The sequence below is a fragment of the Hemiscyllium ocellatum genome, chromosome 31, assembly GCF_020745735.1.
Source record: "Hemiscyllium ocellatum isolate sHemOce1 chromosome 31, sHemOce1.pat.X.cur, whole genome shotgun sequence".
NCBI classification, from domain to species: Eukaryota; Metazoa; Chordata; class Chondrichthyes; order Orectolobiformes; family Hemiscylliidae; genus Hemiscyllium; species Hemiscyllium ocellatum.
In genome coordinates, this window is record NC_083431.1 from 13,369,163 (window position 1) to 13,388,317 (window position 19,155).

Consider the following 19,155-nt stretch of genomic DNA (forward strand, 5'->3'; position numbering starts at 1 on the left):
TATTTAATCTTGCCTCATTTGCATACTGCTTCCTCTCCTTACATGTGACAGCAAGAATTCCTGACATGGAGTGTGTATTTGGTGGCTGCAGCTCGCTACTTGCACCACTGAGTGTCCACCTTGGATAGCAGGCACTAATATCCATTGGCAGCAACTGCCTACAGCCCTCCACTTTGTCCATGAAGGTTGGCATCATATATATTGGACTTTTACCATATCATCAATGACACATCTCCAAGTAACTAAAAATAGTTTTCAACTTCAATTAGTTAAGGGGGTGGACATATTGCTGTATGGCACTGTGTTATTGCGCTTTTCCAGCAACACATTTTCAGCTCTGATCTTCAGCATCTGCAGACCTCACTTTCTCCTAATGCAGACAGAAAGTCAGGGAACTTGCCATGGTTGTCATGAGTGATTAGTTAAGGGGGTGGACATATTGCTGTATGGCACTGTGTTATTTCAATATCACACCTATAGCATGTGCCAGCGCCTTACACTGCAAACACACCAATGTTTCAACTAAATGGCTGTGTCTCCAAAACTGACAGATGTTGTTCTCAGAAATTTCAAGGGCGCCTCTCATCAGTCTAGGGATCAACCACAATCATTCAAGGCCAGCTTTCAGGTGCTTGGACACAGTCAGTTGGCCACTTTATGCAGTCAGACCAGGGGCTCTTACCACTGCAGTGCATAGAATGGGTCACAGTCAGTCCTGCAGGTCCAACGCAACCAGTTGGGAGATTTGCAGTAAGTCATTCAGGAGGTTGTACAGAAATCAGTCACTTATAGTTAAGACAATGATGTAGTGATATTATTATCGAATCATAGAGCTGTACAGCATGGAAACAGACCATTTGGTCCAACTGGTCTATGCCGACCAGATATCCTAAATAAATCTAGTCCCATTTGCCAACATTTGACCCATATCTCTTTAAACTTTTCCTATTCGAGTACCTATCCAAATGCCTTTTAAAAGCTGCAATTGTACCAGCCTCCACCATTTCCTTTGGCAGCTCATTCCATACACTCATCATCCTCTGCATGCTTATAAACCACCGCCAAACCCTAAATAGACCATTGTTTGCAGCAAACCACCCAGTCTTCAGGATAAATGGACCTCAACAATGTACAACTCTGTCATGGTAACCACTGCAAGATGTGTAAAGTGTTGACATGGATACCATATACACATGGGAACTTGACTCAGCCAAACGTCATCTACCTCATAATCTGCAGGCAAGGATGCCCCGAGGCGTGGTACATTGGTGAGACCAAGTAGATGCTATGACAACCGATGAATGGACACCACACAACTATCATCAGGCAAGGGTGTTCCCTCCCAGTCAGGGAATACTTCAGTGGTCAGGGGCATTCGGTCTCAGATCTTCAGGTGACCATCCTTCTAGGCCAACTTTGGGATATTCAACAACACAGAACAGTCAAGAAGAGGCTGACAGCCAAGTTCGGTGCCCATGGACTTGGCCTCAACTAAATATCCATTGTTGATTGTCAAAAAAACACATCTCCTTCATAATACCTTGAAGGAAAAATTGCCACCCTTACCTGTTCTGACTTGCATGTGACTCCAGACCCATAGCAATGTGGCTGACTCTTAAACTGCCCTGTGGGTAATTAGGGATGGGCAATAAATACTGGTCTAACTCATGGTAGCTTCATCCTGTGAATGAATAAAAAGAAAAAAAAATGGAAAAATGAAAGTCAACTGGTCAGGGTTGGGCCAAGATCAATTCTGGGGTGTCTGTCCAATGAATGCTGTAGTAGGTATTCTGGGAAAGACAACTGTGGGGATTTGATCCAGCATTCTGGGGTACAAGGAGGCAATAATTGTAAAGGGTAAAAATTCAACAGATAAGTGTTAGAAACAATAGTTTATTGGAGGATGTGGCTTACAGTGGAGGAAATAGGTGGTTCATTGACAATCACTTTCACCCTGACTTCAGCAGGGGACATGACTAAACTAGAAGGCAGGGACACATTATACAATGTTGGAAGATGAATATGCAAACAGTTGGATGAGAACATGAGTGGGCGGCACGGTGGCACAGTGGTTAGCACTGCTGCCTCACAGCACCTGAGACCTGGGTTCAATTCCCGACTCAGGTGACTGACTGTGTGGAGTTTGCACGTTCTCCCCGTGTCTGCGTGGGTTTCCTCCGGGTGCTCCGGTTTCCTCCCACAGTCCAAAGATGTGCAGGTCAGGTGAATTGGCTATGCTAAATTGCCTGTAGTGTTAGGTAAGGGGTAAATGTAGGGGTATGGGTGGGTTTCGCTTCGGCGGGTCGGTGTGGACTTGTTGGGCCGAAGGGCCTGTTTCCACACTGTAAGTCTAATCTAATCTGGGAGTCAACATTGTATGCAAGGAGGAAAGGGACATGGAGATTAGGACTCTATCGATTACCAGGCTAAGCCTGTGGTTCACTATATTAAGCGCGATCTGCATTGCCTGCCAACCAACCTTATTGGAATCATAAATGCACAATAGAAATGGAAAATTATTGCAAACAGTCCCAAGATTGGAAAGTAAGCTTTTTTCTTGTCTAGACATGCAGACATTAAGTGATGTAAAGCCTTCCAAAAGGCAACTGTATTAATCAGTAATTTAGAACAGTACAGGCTATAATGGACATGTATAATGATAGTAACCAGTGTGTGAAGTGTATGTTGTGTTGAATTGCGTGGGACTATATTATTGGTCATTACAGATTGACAGAGCAAGAGAGCAATTGCCATTTGCTTCAAATAGAATTTGCCATGTAATCCTAGCACTGAACATTCAAAAAGGGAACACATTCTTCCAAGAAGGGGAGATTCTTGAGCAGAGGGCATGTCATCTTCTGTATGGCAAGAGCACTGCAGCATCAGATACAACAACATTTAATTAAGACCTGGTTCCAATAGAAGGGTACTGTGTACAATGATCATTCATTGATTCTAAATTTGTTGCTGCTCAAAAGACAAGTAGTCCCTCTTTACTCCCAGATGCAAATACACCCTTTTCTTGTACTTTTCCCACATTTTAGTGTTGTTGAATAAAATTGAACATTTCCAGTCATTTGAAGATATCCAGTATGCAGTGCACCCACACTGAACAATGGGGTGATGTAATACTTCACTGGGTGCTACTGAAAGAGGACAGTACCCTTTGACAGCATTCTAGAAGGTATGACGATAAGGATGGTCAACCTTCGCAGAGCAATACTCTTATGCATATGAGTTTGTATTAGTGACATGTCACCCAAATCACATTGCACTCTTAGAAGAATTTTTTTTTGCCAATTCCTCTCATTATGTGTAGTGTAGCAGCTCCTAGCTGGCAGAGATTAACTTGGTGCACAGCTTAGCTTTAAAATGGCCCAGTTGCCAGGAACCCAATGAAATGTCGGAAGAGATGAGCACTTTTGCCATTGCTGAATGCATGATAACACAAGTGGAATGATACAGAGGCATGGTGCATGAACAATGAGTTGTATGGAATTGTATGAGAAAATGCCCTAAAGTGCTTGGAGAGAAACCCTCCACCAAACTCCCCAAAATAGACACTTAGTTGATTTATGGTAAAATTTAGCCCTACCTTTTTAAAAAGGACGCTGCTTAGAATAAATTACAACAGGTGTACAATGCATCGGCTTTAAACACTTGTGTGTACTCCAACATGCAGCTCAAAATCCAAGTTGGAAGTTCTGATGGTCCCCATCCCAGAAACTAAATAATTCTTTCTTGCAGACAGTCATCAATAAAGCCTTTCTAATGTTACAATGCAACCTGAGAGATTTACGATTTATTGTGTGGTGGGAAGGTAAGTTATGGAAGGTGGGAAATTGTTACCATTCTCTTCTTATCTTAGAGTTTTCAGCAACTTTGCAATGTTATGCTGTGTCACTGTGACACAATGAGATGAATGGCTGATCACACACACACACACAAAAAACATACATGAACACTTAAGTACCAGATAAACAATTTTATTTGGCAATAGATTGAACAATAAGTCTCATGACGTGTGGTACAAGCCGATCTAGTATATTTCAATATTTACTTTGGAACCTTCAATAAGATTTATTATACAGTTTCCAGCTAGTGCTCCAGAACCAAAATCATTTTACTGCTATTCAGCCAAGATCAATCGCCATTCAGCAATTAAGTTGGTGCTTAAAGACCTTGCTGTACACAAATCAGTTCTGATGAAAAGGCCATAGACTTAAAACAAAACTTTTTCTCTTTCTCCACAGATGATGTGAGACCTTGAGTATTTATTGAAAAAAAAACGACCACGTTGAAGTTTTGTTGTGTGTACTGGCAGAACTGCTCCACTGATAAAAGTGCATGGGACCATTTACATACACGAGGACTGGATCACAGTTAAATAATTTGTCCAAGTAACAACTCGTCATTCAAGATTGTACCCATTGATTGGAGCAGTCCTTGAACTCAAATCTTTAAGTTTCAGTGCTGAGAATATTATCAAACCAGCTAAAATAAACAAGACTGAAATATTAACATCTGACATGTATTCTGACGAGAAGTGTTAGATTCCAGTTAATAAACACAACCTTTCTCACAACACCATTTCTATAATGTCCCTCTTCTCCTTGATAATGGCTTCATACAAAATGGCACAAACATTAGCTTTTCCCCCCATTATCCCAACAAGGGGTAGAAGTGCTCTGAATTGCTTCTCCTTTAAACAAGGGCACTGCGACTCCCTATAATACATTTTCAACCAGGGAGAAAAAGAGGACTGCAGATGCTGGGGATATGTCATAAAGTGTGGTGCCGGGAAAAAAGCACAGGCAGCATCATACTGAGGAAGAACTAATGCTTGAAACATCGACCCTCCTGCTCCTCTGATGCTGCCTGACCGGCGGTGCTTTGCCAGCAGCACACTTTTTGACTCTGCGTTTTCAACCAGACTGATAGTACTCAGCATGGGCAACTGATGAGCTTGGCCCATTTACAATTCAACCATGCTGTGGAAAATCTACCACAGAGAATCCAGAAATCAAAAATTCACAATCTTGCATGACATTTTATTGCACTACTGAATGGTTGATTGGTTGGTTGGTTGTTATCTGGAATGTTGTCATTTGGACAAATAATTTAACGGTGATCCAGTCCTAATGTAAATGATCCCATTACATTTTTATCAGTGGAGCAGTTCTGCTAGTGCTGTATTCAGTCACACATCAAAATTCATCACAGCCATTCATTTAAGGGATTTACAGGAATTAGTAACAAAAGACTTAAATTGATTTACAATTTTGTTATCCTGTTTTGCAATCTACAATGTTATCGGAATTCATGCATGAGAAAAAAAGTCTATTGTAACCTAAACTGAAAACTCAATAAATAGATCCCCATCGTCATGTTCATACAGACTGGTCATTTTGCAGTTTTGCTTTACTTCTAAAGGAAGTCATATTAGGAATTATGGGATCGACTGCATTACTTCCAAGTGGAGATTACCAGACAAGGTTTCTTGAAAATGTGAGGTCTCAGGAACCTTGATAATATTTTCCCTAAGTCAGGAAACTTTTAAAAAAGATAAAATAAATAACTTTTATAAGTGCGATTATAATTAGGTTTGAAATGATACATAAATGCAGGCCTCTCACCACACTCTGGGAAAAAAAAATCAATGGAACAGAACTAACACACACATGACATGACATACCTATGCTCTGACCAACTCCAAAGATGGCTGCAAAACAATACTTAATATAAAACAAACGTTTACATTTATGGAACATTCAGGAGAATATACACATGGTCCAGTTATAATTGGACCATCAAGAATACTTTTAAAAAAAGTCAGTTGCTTAATCTGTGCTTGAAGGCAGCAAGATCTGAATGTGAATTGCATTATAGAGTGACAGTTCTCAAAACTCTGGCACGATAGCTTGTTAAGTGATCCATGACAAAACGTCTTAGAAACAGCTGAAAGTTCAAAGTCTCTAATGTCAATTAAAATTTATAAAACATGGTATTATCCACCTTCAGAAATAGATTACAACCCTGAACTGAAAGTATCTTTGTCTATTTCTATAATTTAAGTTTGCTCCCTGTGTAAACCTTCTTAATATATCTACAATGACCGTGTTCCTATTAATCTTTAGTATTCAGTGTTAAGTAAATGGCTGTCTATTTAGTCACGACTTACGAGTGACCCTGCATCTTTATAACAAAAATCTTGTATCTTTTGTTATTTTGTTTGCTTGGACTCTGGATCTTTTTCTAATTTCTTCAGCTTCATTTTTTTTTATACTGCAAAACAAAATTAAAAACAAACAAAACAGGTTAAATAGCAGATGTGAATAAAAAACGGACATGTAGCTGACTCAACCCCATTCCTTACAGGAAATGGTCAAAAATCATATAACACCGGGTTATAGTCCAACCTGAAGTACGAATCAAGCTCTGAAAGCTTGTGTTTTCAAATAAACCTGTTAAATTATAACCCAGTGTCCTGTAATTTTTGACTTTGTCCACCCCAGTCCAATACCAGCACCTTCACAATATAGGAAGTGAACACCGCAGTTTTGAGTTTGTGCTCATCTCTGATGTATCTAACAGCAGACCAAAAATCAGGAACGCTGTGCAGAGAAACTCATTCAACACACGACTATAAACTATTTGAAGAAAAGGAAACATGCGGATGTCAGCTCAGATTCTGCTGTCCTGTTCCTGAAATAATGTTGACCAACTTGTGTATTTTGCAACACTTTCTGTTTTTATTTCTGTCTCTCTCATGGTGCAACTTAAGCACCATGAATTCATTTGTAGCATGTAGAACCCCCAGCTGTTGGTCGCATATATGGAAGCTTTCATGCTTTTGACAGAGGCCACTTTTGGTTGTTCAGTCATATTCTTGTTAGTCCTAGTTGGCAAGTTCTTGATGAACTCGGACCTACACAGAGATGCCATGCACGTTTTTTTAAAATTAATTCATGGGATGTGGGTGTCACTGGCCAGATCAGCCATCACTGCCCAACCTTATTGCCCAGAAAGCAGGTAAGAGTCAACCACACTGCTGTACGTCTGGAGTCATATTTAGGCCAGACCAGGTAAGGACAACAGATTTCATTTCCTAAAGGGCATTAGTGAATCAGATGGGTTTTAATGACAACAAAAAACATTTTCATAGTCATCATTATATACTAATTTCTACATTATTGAACCCAAATTTCACCATCCACAATGCTAGTATTCAAACTCAGATCCCCAGATCATTAGCAGTATTACCATTAGGCCGTCCATTCTCCAACCTCCCAGGATATAACATTTGGAATTAAAAAGGTACCATTGAAATTGATAACAGTGAATCGGAGTCATGATTCTAATGCTCCCTTTATATTGACAATTAAAACGTTTAATCATAAATGTAGACAAAGTGTGACAACAAGAAGTGCATGTCCAATGTGACACAACAACTGAGGATAATAATTTGTTAAATGAGAAGAGTACACTGTGAGATAGAGGTAGATCTTTTCCCAACAATTCATTCTTTGTTATACAGTATGTCTTTGCTGGGTGCAGTACTGATCCTTGCTCTGGATGGCACATTATCAGTGCAAGAACACTTTGATACATTATCTAGAAATTCAATGGCAAAAATGGAGAAAGCATACTTACTTTAGACAAGATCCAGTCAGCATCTTCAATTGCTCTTTTGATAATCTGTTTGATTCTTTCTGGATCATCTTCATCTGCATGAACCTTAAAATTCTGCAAAGTGTAATGTTACTGAATTTACCTTTCATTAGGTTTTATTCATTGATTTCTCAAAAAAAATAGAAATGCAGCTGTTGGGTAACAAAACTAACATAATTATGACACTGGTGACATCATTGTATTTATGGAGTTGGACTATCCCTGATATTAGTTGTCTCCTTAGCTGTAAAAGGGGTTCAATGTCTTTCAAAACAACAGTGTTTTCCGTTATAAATAAAATCTCAGCAAATGTAATACTTAAAAGAAAAAAAAATGATTAGTGCATGTTTTAAAAACATAGTTTAAACTAAGGCATGCCAGATAATATGAAGCCAAACTATAAATTCACCCCATCACCTCTAGGCTTAAGTACAAGTGAGAAAAAAAGACAAAGAAGGCAAGATCATAAGAAACAGAAGTAGGGGAATGCCATTTGACCCATCAATCCCCCATTCAATAAGAACATGCTGATCTGGTTGTGACCTTAACTCCACTTCTTGCCTCCTGTACATGGTCTTTGATTCTTGGCAACTAAAAATCCTTCTGACTCAGCCTTGAATATATTCATTGACCCATCCTCCACTGCTCTCTTGGACAGAGACTACCGAACATTAACAACTCTCAGAAAAGTTCGCTCTCTTGAACTGTGTTCCTTGCTCTAGATTTTCCCCACTGCAGGGAACATCCTCCCAGCATTCACATTGTCAAAATAATAAGGAATCGTATTCAAATGTAGGTGATTGCCATGCAGTACTCTAAACTTCAATGGGTCTTGGCTCAATATTTTGTAGGTCACAATTGTTTCATTGCAGGGCACTATTTAGCTCATCATATTGGCACCAGCTTTTTAAATGAGTAGTGCCCTTAGTGCCATCCTCTTGCCTTCTCCCTAACAGTCTTCTTTTTCTGTTAACCCCCGATTCCATTTCGAATCCTTCAAAATGAATCTGCCCCAGCCACACTGTCAGACAGTTTATTCTAGACTTAATAATTTGCTGTGTGGTTGTTTTTTAAGTCATATTATTTAAGCTTTTTTGAGAAAAGTCTTAAATCTGGGCCCTCTCGCCCTTTCGCAAACCTTTCACAAATAAGAACAGTTTTTACTTACAGACTCATGAGAGAGGCCAAACATCTCTTAGTACTTAATTTCACCTAGTTTCTATGAAATTTCCTACCTTCCCACATTGAGGAGTAAAACTTGCCTGATAAATCCCGAAATGAAAGTAAGGACAGGTACCTAGCAGCTGCAGCTCAAAACTTGCTGCTGTGGGCATCTATTTGGACCGTAGTCCCAAACATCTCCAGGTAATCAAGGCCCACATTGAGCAGAAAACACATTTCCAGCAGATCGCACTGATTGTGCACCAACCTCACCACATGATCAATCCATTTTAAAATACAATTCTTTCCTTCAAAGAGGTATTGTGTAGTGCACCGGTACTGCTCATTGCAATGCTGATGCCAGGCCACTGTGTGCAAGGACAAGTACCTATCTCACACGATGGAACACAGTGAACCTCAATGCTCCTCACTCACTCTCTTAGCACCCACTTGGATGGTTACAGCCTTGTGTTGCCTTTTTTGTGCTTTACTCATTTAGAACTTACAGGTTCACAGTATTTATGTCGTGCACTGGCTTTTAGTTCAAACAAAGATTTAGGCAGTTTTGTCATTGTTGTCTGCATTGATCAGTCATGGAGGAAGACATGTTCTTGACCAGATCACACTGCATCAATGCCATGCCTATAGCACATGGCAGCAGCCTGCGAAACAAGCACACATTGTTTCAGAACAATGGCATCCTCTCCAAGTCTAAGGGGGTGCAGTCTTCTGTCAAAGGGAAAAATTCAGCCAGGAAGTAGATCAAGAGCAGCAATCAATTTCAGTTCAGGAATTTAGACACGGTTAGTTGGTCACTTGTAGCAGTCAGGGCCAGAGTTTCTGCATCACTGCAATCCAGGGAATGGGACACGCTCAATCCCCAGTCCAAACCAGTTGCTGAGCTGCACAGTGGTCATTCAGGGGTGTCAGTCAGGGAAGGGGATAGGGCCGCACACAATCCTACAGGTCTGCTCACTAAAAGTCGAGTTTTTAAAAAAACAAAAATCAGGGTCAGTGCTATGGTAGGCAAGTTGGAATTATCAATTTAGGGATTGCAGGCAGCATGCCGGGATTTAAAGAGGAACAATAATTGTGAAGGGAGGCAAATCAACATATGAAATTGTGGGAGATGCAGTGGTAGCGTCCCTACTAATTAGCTAGAAGTCCCTGTCCAAGTTCCACCTATTCTGGAAGTAGGTAATAACAACATCTAACAGGTTGATTTAATTTAAAAAAACTATAATTCATGAAGGACATGTTTTACTGTGGGTGGGGGTGTCATTAACAGTCACTACCAACCTGATTTTGGACTGGGGTAGGGAAGGATTAAAACAGTGCAGTGCATGGTTGGCATGGTCGAGCTGTAGGGCTGGACTCAGGGGATACATGTTTGGAGCTGCAAATATAAAAGAAAGGATAAGAATAACTCAACTGATGGGGTCAATGGAGATTGCAAGAAAGAAAGGAACAAGAAGGTCTTGGGGTAAGGGGGAAATCCCGCAACTCACTCTGCCAAAGATCACCTGTGCTGTCTTCCGTTCTCATCTGGGTCACATGTGAAATGGCAATGCAAAGTGGCTGCCAAAGTCAAAGTGGGTGACGTAAGCTTCTTTCCCTCTGCGCACACAGGCTCCAATTGTGAACAATACATAGTCCTTCATGTGGCAATTAAGGCACTTACACAGTATATATAGGTTAGAGACATTTGTAAATCATAGTGACCTATACACAGTGCCTACTTGTGAGGGCACAAATCCTAGTCACAAGCAATCTTGACTATGTCATGGCAGATTAATCATAGCCATTTCTGAAGCAGAAATAATCAGAATTGTGACTTTTAAAGATCACATATGAAAGACAATCAAGGTTCAAAAGGATGAACAAAAGCTTGGATCTGACTTCTGTTCTCTTGAGCTACAAGCATTGGAAATATGCTCTCTTTAATGCAATACTGTCTTCCATGGCTGATGTGGGAGATGAAAGGAGAAAACAAGGTTTCAGTAATTCTATTGCACCTACAATCTCCTATGGTTTTGGTGCAACATGGCTTGTTACATACCTAGGATTTTAAAAAAAAGGGTCCATTCTGTCAAAATCCCACATACATGCAGCACACTTTGTGGCAGACTTTGCTAAATCTTCACTTGAAGAGCTGACTGCTCACAGTGCCTGTCCTGTTTCAGATTTTCCCAAATCAAATTTATTGAAACCATGGCCAAAGGTTCAAACCAAACCAGGGATCATTAGTGCTGCGGTCACAATTCTGTAAGAATAGTTGTGTCAGCACATTGGGATCAGCAGCAGTTAGACAGGAAACACTTCCATCTTTCTCTCCTGTCACACTAAGCTATTTACTGCACAGATTTTTTTGAAGTCTCATTTAAATGCATTTCAAACTGTATGACACCTGTTACCACTTTCAGGACTCAAATGAAAGAAAAACTATAACTTCCCTTCTACACACACACACACACACACACACAATATAGAAATACAAATTAATGTTAAGCTATATAGATTCTAAAGTGGACAACTTTCCAAATGATGGCCTATCCTGAACTTTCATAAGATAACCTAAATAACGAGCATCAGCTGCCTTTTTAAACATGGGTGGTGCAGCAGTGATTTTAATCCTACTGTTATGCATGGACTTTCATATAGAGAAAGGTCTGTAACTGGATATGTCTAACCAGAAGATGCCATTGGTGATATTCATTTGAGCTCAGGAAGGTTCACAAATCATACTTGTTTCACAGTGTTTACTTTGTTTCCGATTTTACACAAGGAAGCAAATATCTAGGCTGAAGCTTTCCCAGACATCGCGAAGATCAAAAGGTATCAATTTCTGTATCGTGAGACTGTTCACAGACTTCCTCTTCTCAGAAAATGATTTCCCATCCATGATGTGTGCAAAAGATGTGACATAAGGTTAGTCATAACTAGGGTTTCATCATAAACTCTGGGTTGGGAGACTGTGAGCATTACTAAAAAAGGTTGAGCAGTCTCAACCAAACAATTTAAATTTTGTTCATAAATATTTGAAGCTTAAAGAATTAATCTCAATTTAAAAACCCAAATGAACAAGCTGTGATCTTACTGCCACAATTAGAAAGATTACTCATGCCATTACTCAATGGTGAATGTGTCACAGACTGAATGAATGCAGTGAAGCAATTTTAGGTAAACAACCCAATTCACAGAATTTATTCAGCTGGCCTGGGGTGCCCAGATGCTATGAACAGTGGTGTTATCCTTATTCGTTGCTTTACCCCATTTAAAACTAGGGTTCTGAGGGATTGGTAAAAGCAATTCTTCCTAATGTTGCCTCAGTGGTAATTAACATAGAACACAGAACATACCAAGGCAGTACAGGTCCTTCGGCCCTCCATGTGTGGACCTGCGAACCCATCTAACCTACAGCACATCATTTTCATATATATCTATCCAACAACCATTTAAATGTCCTTAAAGTTGGCAAGTCTACAACTGTTGCAGGCAGGTAATTCCACGTCCTTACTACTCCACGTAAAGAAACTACCTCTGACATCTGTCCTGTATCTATCACCCCCCAATTTAAAGTTATGCCCCCTCATGCTAGCCATCACCATGAAGAAAAAAGGCACTCACTATCCACCTTATCTAACCCTCTGATTATCTTATATGTCTCAATTAAGTCACCTCTCAACCTTCTCCTCCCTAATGAAAACAGCCTAAAGTCCCTCAGTCTTTCCTTGTAAGACCTTCCCTCCGTACACGACAACATTCTAGTAAATCTCTTCTGAACCATTTCTGAAGCTTCCACACCCTTCCTATAATGCAGTGACCAGAACATTATGCAATACTCTAAGTGCTTAGTCAAATAAAATTGAGTACTCACAGCTTAAGACCAGTAAAGTAACAGGAACATTGATTTAAAAACTTCATAAGTGGGCAATGAGGTTTCCTGATGTGATCTGAAACTTCCTCATTTTAACAATGTTTTACTGGTGCTCTTAACTCAATGCTGCTTCCTGCCCAATGTTCCTAATCTGCTGAAGTCTTCCACTGAGCAGCTGGCTTCATCTCCTAATTCCTCCTAATCTATTGTTGCCTTGGAACAATGGGCTAGCATCTGCACTAACAGCTTAAACTAAATGCAAAACTCAGTGCTGATAGGAATCAAAAGTCATGGAAGTGCACATGCTGTTTTGGGTCATTACAGTCTTACCAGATCATAGGGGCTGCTCTCTCATGAGAGAGAGAGAGAGAGAGAGGGATGAGAAGAGATTGAGAAGGAAAGCCCTTCATGTAACCCTCAAACAGGCGATGGGAATTGAACCCACACTGTTGACATCACACTGCTCTGTAAACCAACAATTCAGCCAACTGAGCTAAACTGAAATAGAGCGCGCGTCAACGAGAGAGAGATAGAGCTCTCGCGCGCGAGAGATAGCGAGCGCAAGAGAGTGATAGAGCGGGCGGGTGCGTGCGCGCGAGAGAAATAGAGCGCGCGTGCGCGAGAGAGCGTGCGCGAGAGAGAGAGCGATAGAGTTCGCGCGTGCGAGAGAGATAGAGCACGCGCGAGAGCGATTAAGAGCGTGCGCGTGAGAGAGGCAAAACATGCGAGCGAGCAAGACCGAGCGCGCGCGCGAACGAGCGAAACAGAGCACGAGCGCGAGCAAACGAGACCTTGCGCGCGCGTTCTGTCTCGCTCTCTCTCCCGTGCGCGCGCCCTTCCCTCCAAACCCGCGCGCCCTCTCCCTCCCGCGCACAGGTGCTCACCCTCCCATGTGCGCTGTCTCTCCCTCCCGCGCCTGCGCGCGCGCGCACTGTCTTTCTCCCGCTCGCGGAGGGGGAGAGAGACAGAGCGCGCGCGCGCGGGAGGGAGGAAGACAGAGCGAGCGCACGCGAGACAGTGCGAGTGACAAAAAGAACAGCTTTTTAAATTAATTGTCTTGTAAAGCAGTGAGGATTGAGGTGCAAACATCAGGAAATCTAATGAATATTTCAGATTACCCAAAAGCATTTTGTTTTAATTGTGCAATACAAATAGCACACAGACTGAGTGCAGTCTGGATTTGTCCCTCTATTGTATTCTATTACCCTTCTCTCTGCCATTAACTGCAAGAAATTTTTGCTTTACAGTTGCATCCAGAACAAAAAGATTTTTTTTCCCCACAATCTGCTAGGTCACTCTAAACTGCTCAATATTAAGGAGCAGATTTCTATTTTACTCTCATAGCATGAAATGTTGCTTAATTTCTGTATATGCATACACAGTACTCCTCCTATTGTGGCACTGGACACAAATACAGCTATTGTATTCCCTAGATTGTAAAAGGATAATCTAATTTGTCTTAGGTTTTTACGACTCATAAATTAATTCATAAAGGGAGATGGGGAGAGTGTATTTAACAGGTGTGGATAAGCCTGGGGCAAGGGTATATAACCTTAATCTCAGAACCAGATTCCTTGGAAGTTTGAAAAAGCTTTTCATGCAAAGGTCAGTAGAAATGGGAGACAGTTCTGCAAAAAGCCATTTCTAATTCAATCAATCACTTTGAGATCAATCGATTTTTTTGCTAGATCAGGGTATCAAAAGTAGCTCAGATAGAGACCAGCAATATCGATTAGTTGAACAAACTCAAAGTGCTGAATGGGTTAGACTTATTGTATTCCTTCATTATAACTGGAGGACTACAGATTCAAATTACTGTATTTGGAAGAAAGATCCAAGTAACATTAAAATTATACGAAAAAAAAAAGACTGATGTCCGTATTTCCTAATTTTTCATTCCAAATCATGTGTATAAGCTAGAAATGAAAGTTCAGAATCATAAAACCTTGTAAGTTGGAGGAATTGGTTCATTTTTAAAATGCTCTTCTGTGCTGTTATATCCCATTATCCAACTGTCCTTCTTTCTACAGACACCAACATTTTCAGAATTGATAATTGAGAATCAAAAAAAGTTTTTTTTAAACAAACCATTACACAAAAAAATGGATCTTCAACAGTTTACAAACCTGCCGTACTGCATGTTTGTAATGTTGCTGTATGTTTTTTGCAGGAAGTTGCTTGCAGCATCGAAGGAGATACCGATATAACTGGACAGGTGTCTGCACAAGTTCTGCACCTGGCAAAGGGGGCATTCTATGCTTTCTTTGATCATTCAATGCTCCAACCTAAAATGCACAAGTTGTAGTGTGTGTCAGCTTACTGGATCCAACAAGGAATTGGAAAACACTTGACGAATACCTCACCCATAAAGCATACTTATTTAGGTCAATTTATGGATCTTGTGCAAGTCTATTTTTATGCATTTTCTAACAGACGTTGGACTAACAGAAAGTAGAAACATTTGTTAAATGGTTCCGTTCTTTCAACACAGCAAAAAAGTTTTGATATCATATCTGTAAATCACTGATTTTCTTTTCAAAATTCAGCATAATTTGTGTTACCTTAACTGAATGTAATGATATATTAAGATCATGTATTAAACGACCATTATGTACTTTCACAAACATCATTTTTGTAAACTTCTTTTAACTTTCAGTAAAAAAAGGGGAAAATATCTTCAAGCCCTCAAAACAGAACTTTGAATTCATTCATGGGACATGACCTCTAATGGCAAGTTTGGACTTATTTTTCACTATTAATTGACCATGTGAAAGGAGTGATCTGATCTGCATCGTCCAGTTGTAAATGGATGGATGATAATTAAACAACTAACTGGAGGAGGAGAAGGCTTGCCCCCCGCAACCCCACAAATCCTCAATGACAGAGGAGCTCTGCACATCAGTGCTGAAGGCAAAGCTGAAGCACTTGCAACCATCCTCAGCCTGTGGAAGATTGTGTGTAGACAGAACATACCGATCCAAAAAAAAGGATAATATAATCTCACCAATTATTTTCCCAACATCTACTCTAGATCAAGAGATGGAAGATATTATTGGCAGTGGCCATTAAGCAGCATTTACATAGCAATAATTGCCTCACAGATGCTTAGTTTGGGTTTTGCCAAGGTCATTTGGCTCTTGACCTCATTACAGCTGGGGTCAAAAGATGGAACGAAAAAGAAAAAAAATCATCTATGATTCTATATGAACTCATGAAGGTCATTGACAATGACTGTTCTACTCATAAGGGGAGGAAAGGAAGGGGAGTTGGGGGTAGTTTGGTTGAAACTCATGGAATCATACATAGCACCAAAAGATGGTCATGGGTGTTGGAGATTAGATTAGATTAGACTTACAGTGTGGAAACAGGCCCTTCGGCCCAACAAGTCCACACCGACCCGCCGAAGCGAAACCCACCCATACCCCTACATTTACCCCTTACCTAACACTACGGGCAATTTAGCATGGCCAATTCACCTGACCTGCACATCTTTGGACTGTGGTAGGAAACCAGAGCACCCGGAGGAAACCCACGCAGACACGGGGAGAACGTGCAAACTCCACACAGTCAGTCGCCTGAGTCGGCAATTGAACCCGGGTCTCAGGCGCTGTGAGGCAGCAGTGCTAACCACTGTGCCACCGTGCTGCCCAATCATCTCAGCCAGCAGTGCCTCAGGACAACAACTTTCAGTTGCTTCAGTCATGTTCCATCAATCAGAAGTGGGGATGTTCACCAATGGTTACAGTATATAGTACCATTTGCAACTCAAGTACACGTCCATATGCAACAAAACTAGAACAAGAGTCAGGCTCGGACTGATTAATACTCAATCCTACTTGCCATCTCCAGAGAGAAACTAACTATCCACACTTGACATTCAAACATTGCAATCACCAAAATTTCCATCATCAACATTGAGGGCTATCATTTTTCAGAATCTTTGGCTTGAACTAAGCTATACAAACACTCTGGTCACAAGAACAAATCAAGGACTAGTAATTTTGCAGTAGTAAACTGTCCTTGGCTTATCAAATATCATCCACTATCTACAAGCCACAAAATCAGACACATGGAAGAATATTTTTCACTTGCCTGGATATGCACAGGAAGCTAAACCCCATTCAGAACAAACCAGCTTACTGATCAGTGCCCAATTCATCGACTTTAGGCCGTCAACCACCTACGAACAATGGCAGCAGTATTTGCCTTATACAAGATTCGTTGCAACAGTTTACTAAGGCTCTTTCAACAACATTTTCCAAACTTATAACCTCTAACACAAAAAAAGACAAAGGGAGCCGATACATAGGAACACCAAGCTCAAGTTCCCTTCCAAGCTACATGTCAAGCTGACTTTTGATCTCACAAAATGTCAGAATCCTGGAAACCTCTTCTTATGGCACTGTAAGCTTATCTTGCCAGATGACTGGCAGGGAGTTCAAGAAGCTGAAATGGCAACTGAAAAAATGTTGGAAGTGGAATGTTCACAGGAGATCTGCAGCATTCTTTTAAAAAGATAAAATTAACATTTTAGGGATATACTAAGGGATAAACATCAAACTTTTTTCTCTGGATCTGAGAATTGTTGTCCATATGCAGAGAAAATATACAACATCTTGTTATCTTACTTCAGATTTCTAATATTTTTAAAGTCTGAGGAAGCAGAGGAGATGCAAACTTAGTACAATAAATACATTTTTACCTGACACCAAAAATTGGGGATACAATGCTGAGACACAAGTACAGAACCCCCAAATGACACACTCAGGGAAATAACACAAAAGTAACAGGTTGTTTGAGGTACTGAGTTTTGGAAGGGGTGTTACACTGAAGCCACAACAATCTTCCAAATGCGAACTCTTGCATCCATCTGAGAAAAGAAATAGGCCGTTTAACCCAATCAGTCCTTGCCAGCATTTCTAACACACCGGAGGGTCTCCACTGTTCAAGATTTAAACTGAGTATTCACATTTCCCTCACATGCTTGTCAAATGTTTCCTTCATGATACACCTATACTTTTAGCTTTCAACCGCTCCTGTGGTAGCCAGTTACACATCACATTACTGGATTTCTTCATGACACATTTATTGACTACCTCTAGTTAAGCTCTTCCCACAACAGGCATCAACTGGAAGTGCCAAATGAATGACCCATTTGGACCTCATCATGCAGTTCTCAGTCAATTTGACTCAGTTTGCATGAAATCAAGAAATGGTTGAGTGCACTGGATGCACCAAACGCAATGGGCACTGACAACAGGCCAGCAGTAACACTGAAGACCTGTGATCCAGAACTAGCAATGACCCTCGCGGACTTGTTCAAGTACAGCTATGATACTGGAATTTCAACCTCATCCATCTCCCCCAGCATCCCAAAAACACAGGGAGGGAAAAAATCTATGAACCTGGAAAAGAACAGGAGCCATCCCCAGAATCCGTTCAAACATCTATTTCGAAATCGACATCACTGAAAAGCAGACTGCTTGGTCGTTGACAAATGGCTACTTGTGAGATCTTGCTGTGCACAGATAAAAAAAAGCCAACACATCTCCCAAACCAAAACAAACGGCCGCACTTTAAAAACACTTTACTGGTTCCTAGACACTTTGGGACGTCCTGAAGGTTCGGAAAGGCGTAATGGAAATGCACGTTCGTTTTCAGTCAAGTCGTACAAGGTACCATAAGGACATCAGGGAAGGCACCTATAAAAGGTGACGAGTTCGCGTCGAGGGGCTGGGATCTTGTCGAGCCGCATGAAGAGGGCTTCCATCATCCTTCCCGACTAATCCCAGCACCAATCCAAACCAGGCCTTCACAAAAGGAAGGGACCCTGCCCGTCAAAATACAGCGCAGGCCCCAGTAACCAAGAGCAACCAGAGCAGGCCTCGGGCTCGGCAACCAGGGGCAACCGCCCGAGCTCGCGCTCCGCGTAGTGACCGTTAGCGATCCTCAATGGAGCGGGACAGTTCGTCCGAACCTGCCGCTCAGGTAAACACCGACCTCACTTACCTCCAGCCACCGGCCTATGAGAACCCCGACCCAGAGCAGCAATAGCGCCGCCTCCCTTAGAGTCCACGGTCAGCGGCCTATTTAAAGGGACCGCGTACGCCAGGGGCCTGGAACAAGTTCTAGAAAAGGAAGACATAGTAGCGCTATTCCTGGCCTCCCCAAAACCCCCCGTTAAATATACAATCCTTGTTGTGTTTTGTGGGGTAAAAAAAAGTAGCATCTATTTTGCGATAAGCAAGTTTCCATAAACCGTGTGGGATGAGGGAGAAAATTGCCTTTCCTCAATGAAATCATAGTGGGACATTGGTGAGGTCAGTCAAGTAGACATCACAGAGGGAACACTCCAGGACCCAGCTCTGGGCTAACTGGGTCAGTGTCATGTATTACGAATGTGTCAATAAATTGGGCATTGATAATGGGATACGGGCCTTCGTGGA

The 19,155-nt window shown here is 41.2% G+C and overlaps 1 protein-coding gene across 4 annotated transcripts; it reads right to left on the bottom strand.

The window, feature by feature from the left end:
* Nucleotides 1-3,996: 3,996 nt before the first annotated feature.
* On the bottom strand, nt 3,997-18,782 carry lyrm9 (LYR motif containing 9). Of its 4 annotated transcripts, none has more exons than XM_060847975.1 (4): nt 18,719-18,782; nt 14,836-14,994; nt 7,654-7,746; nt 3,997-6,285 (listed from the first exon to the last, which is right to left on the bottom strand). In XM_060847975.1, exons 2-4 carry the CDS (start codon nt 14,959-14,961, stop codon nt 6,271-6,273), a joined length of 234 nt encoding a protein of 77 aa, XP_060703958.1. In that variant the 5' UTR covers nt 14,962-14,994; nt 18,719-18,782; the 3' UTR covers nt 3,997-6,270. The 4 variants fall into 4 exon arrangements, with proteins under 4 accessions (XP_060703958.1, XP_060703957.1, XP_060703959.1 ...); XM_060847974.1 differs by lacking the exon at nt 18,719-18,782 and adding an exon at nt 18,389-18,519; XM_060847976.1 differs by lacking the exon at nt 18,719-18,782 and adding an exon at nt 18,285-18,357.
* Nucleotides 18,783-19,155: the final 373 nt, after the last annotated feature.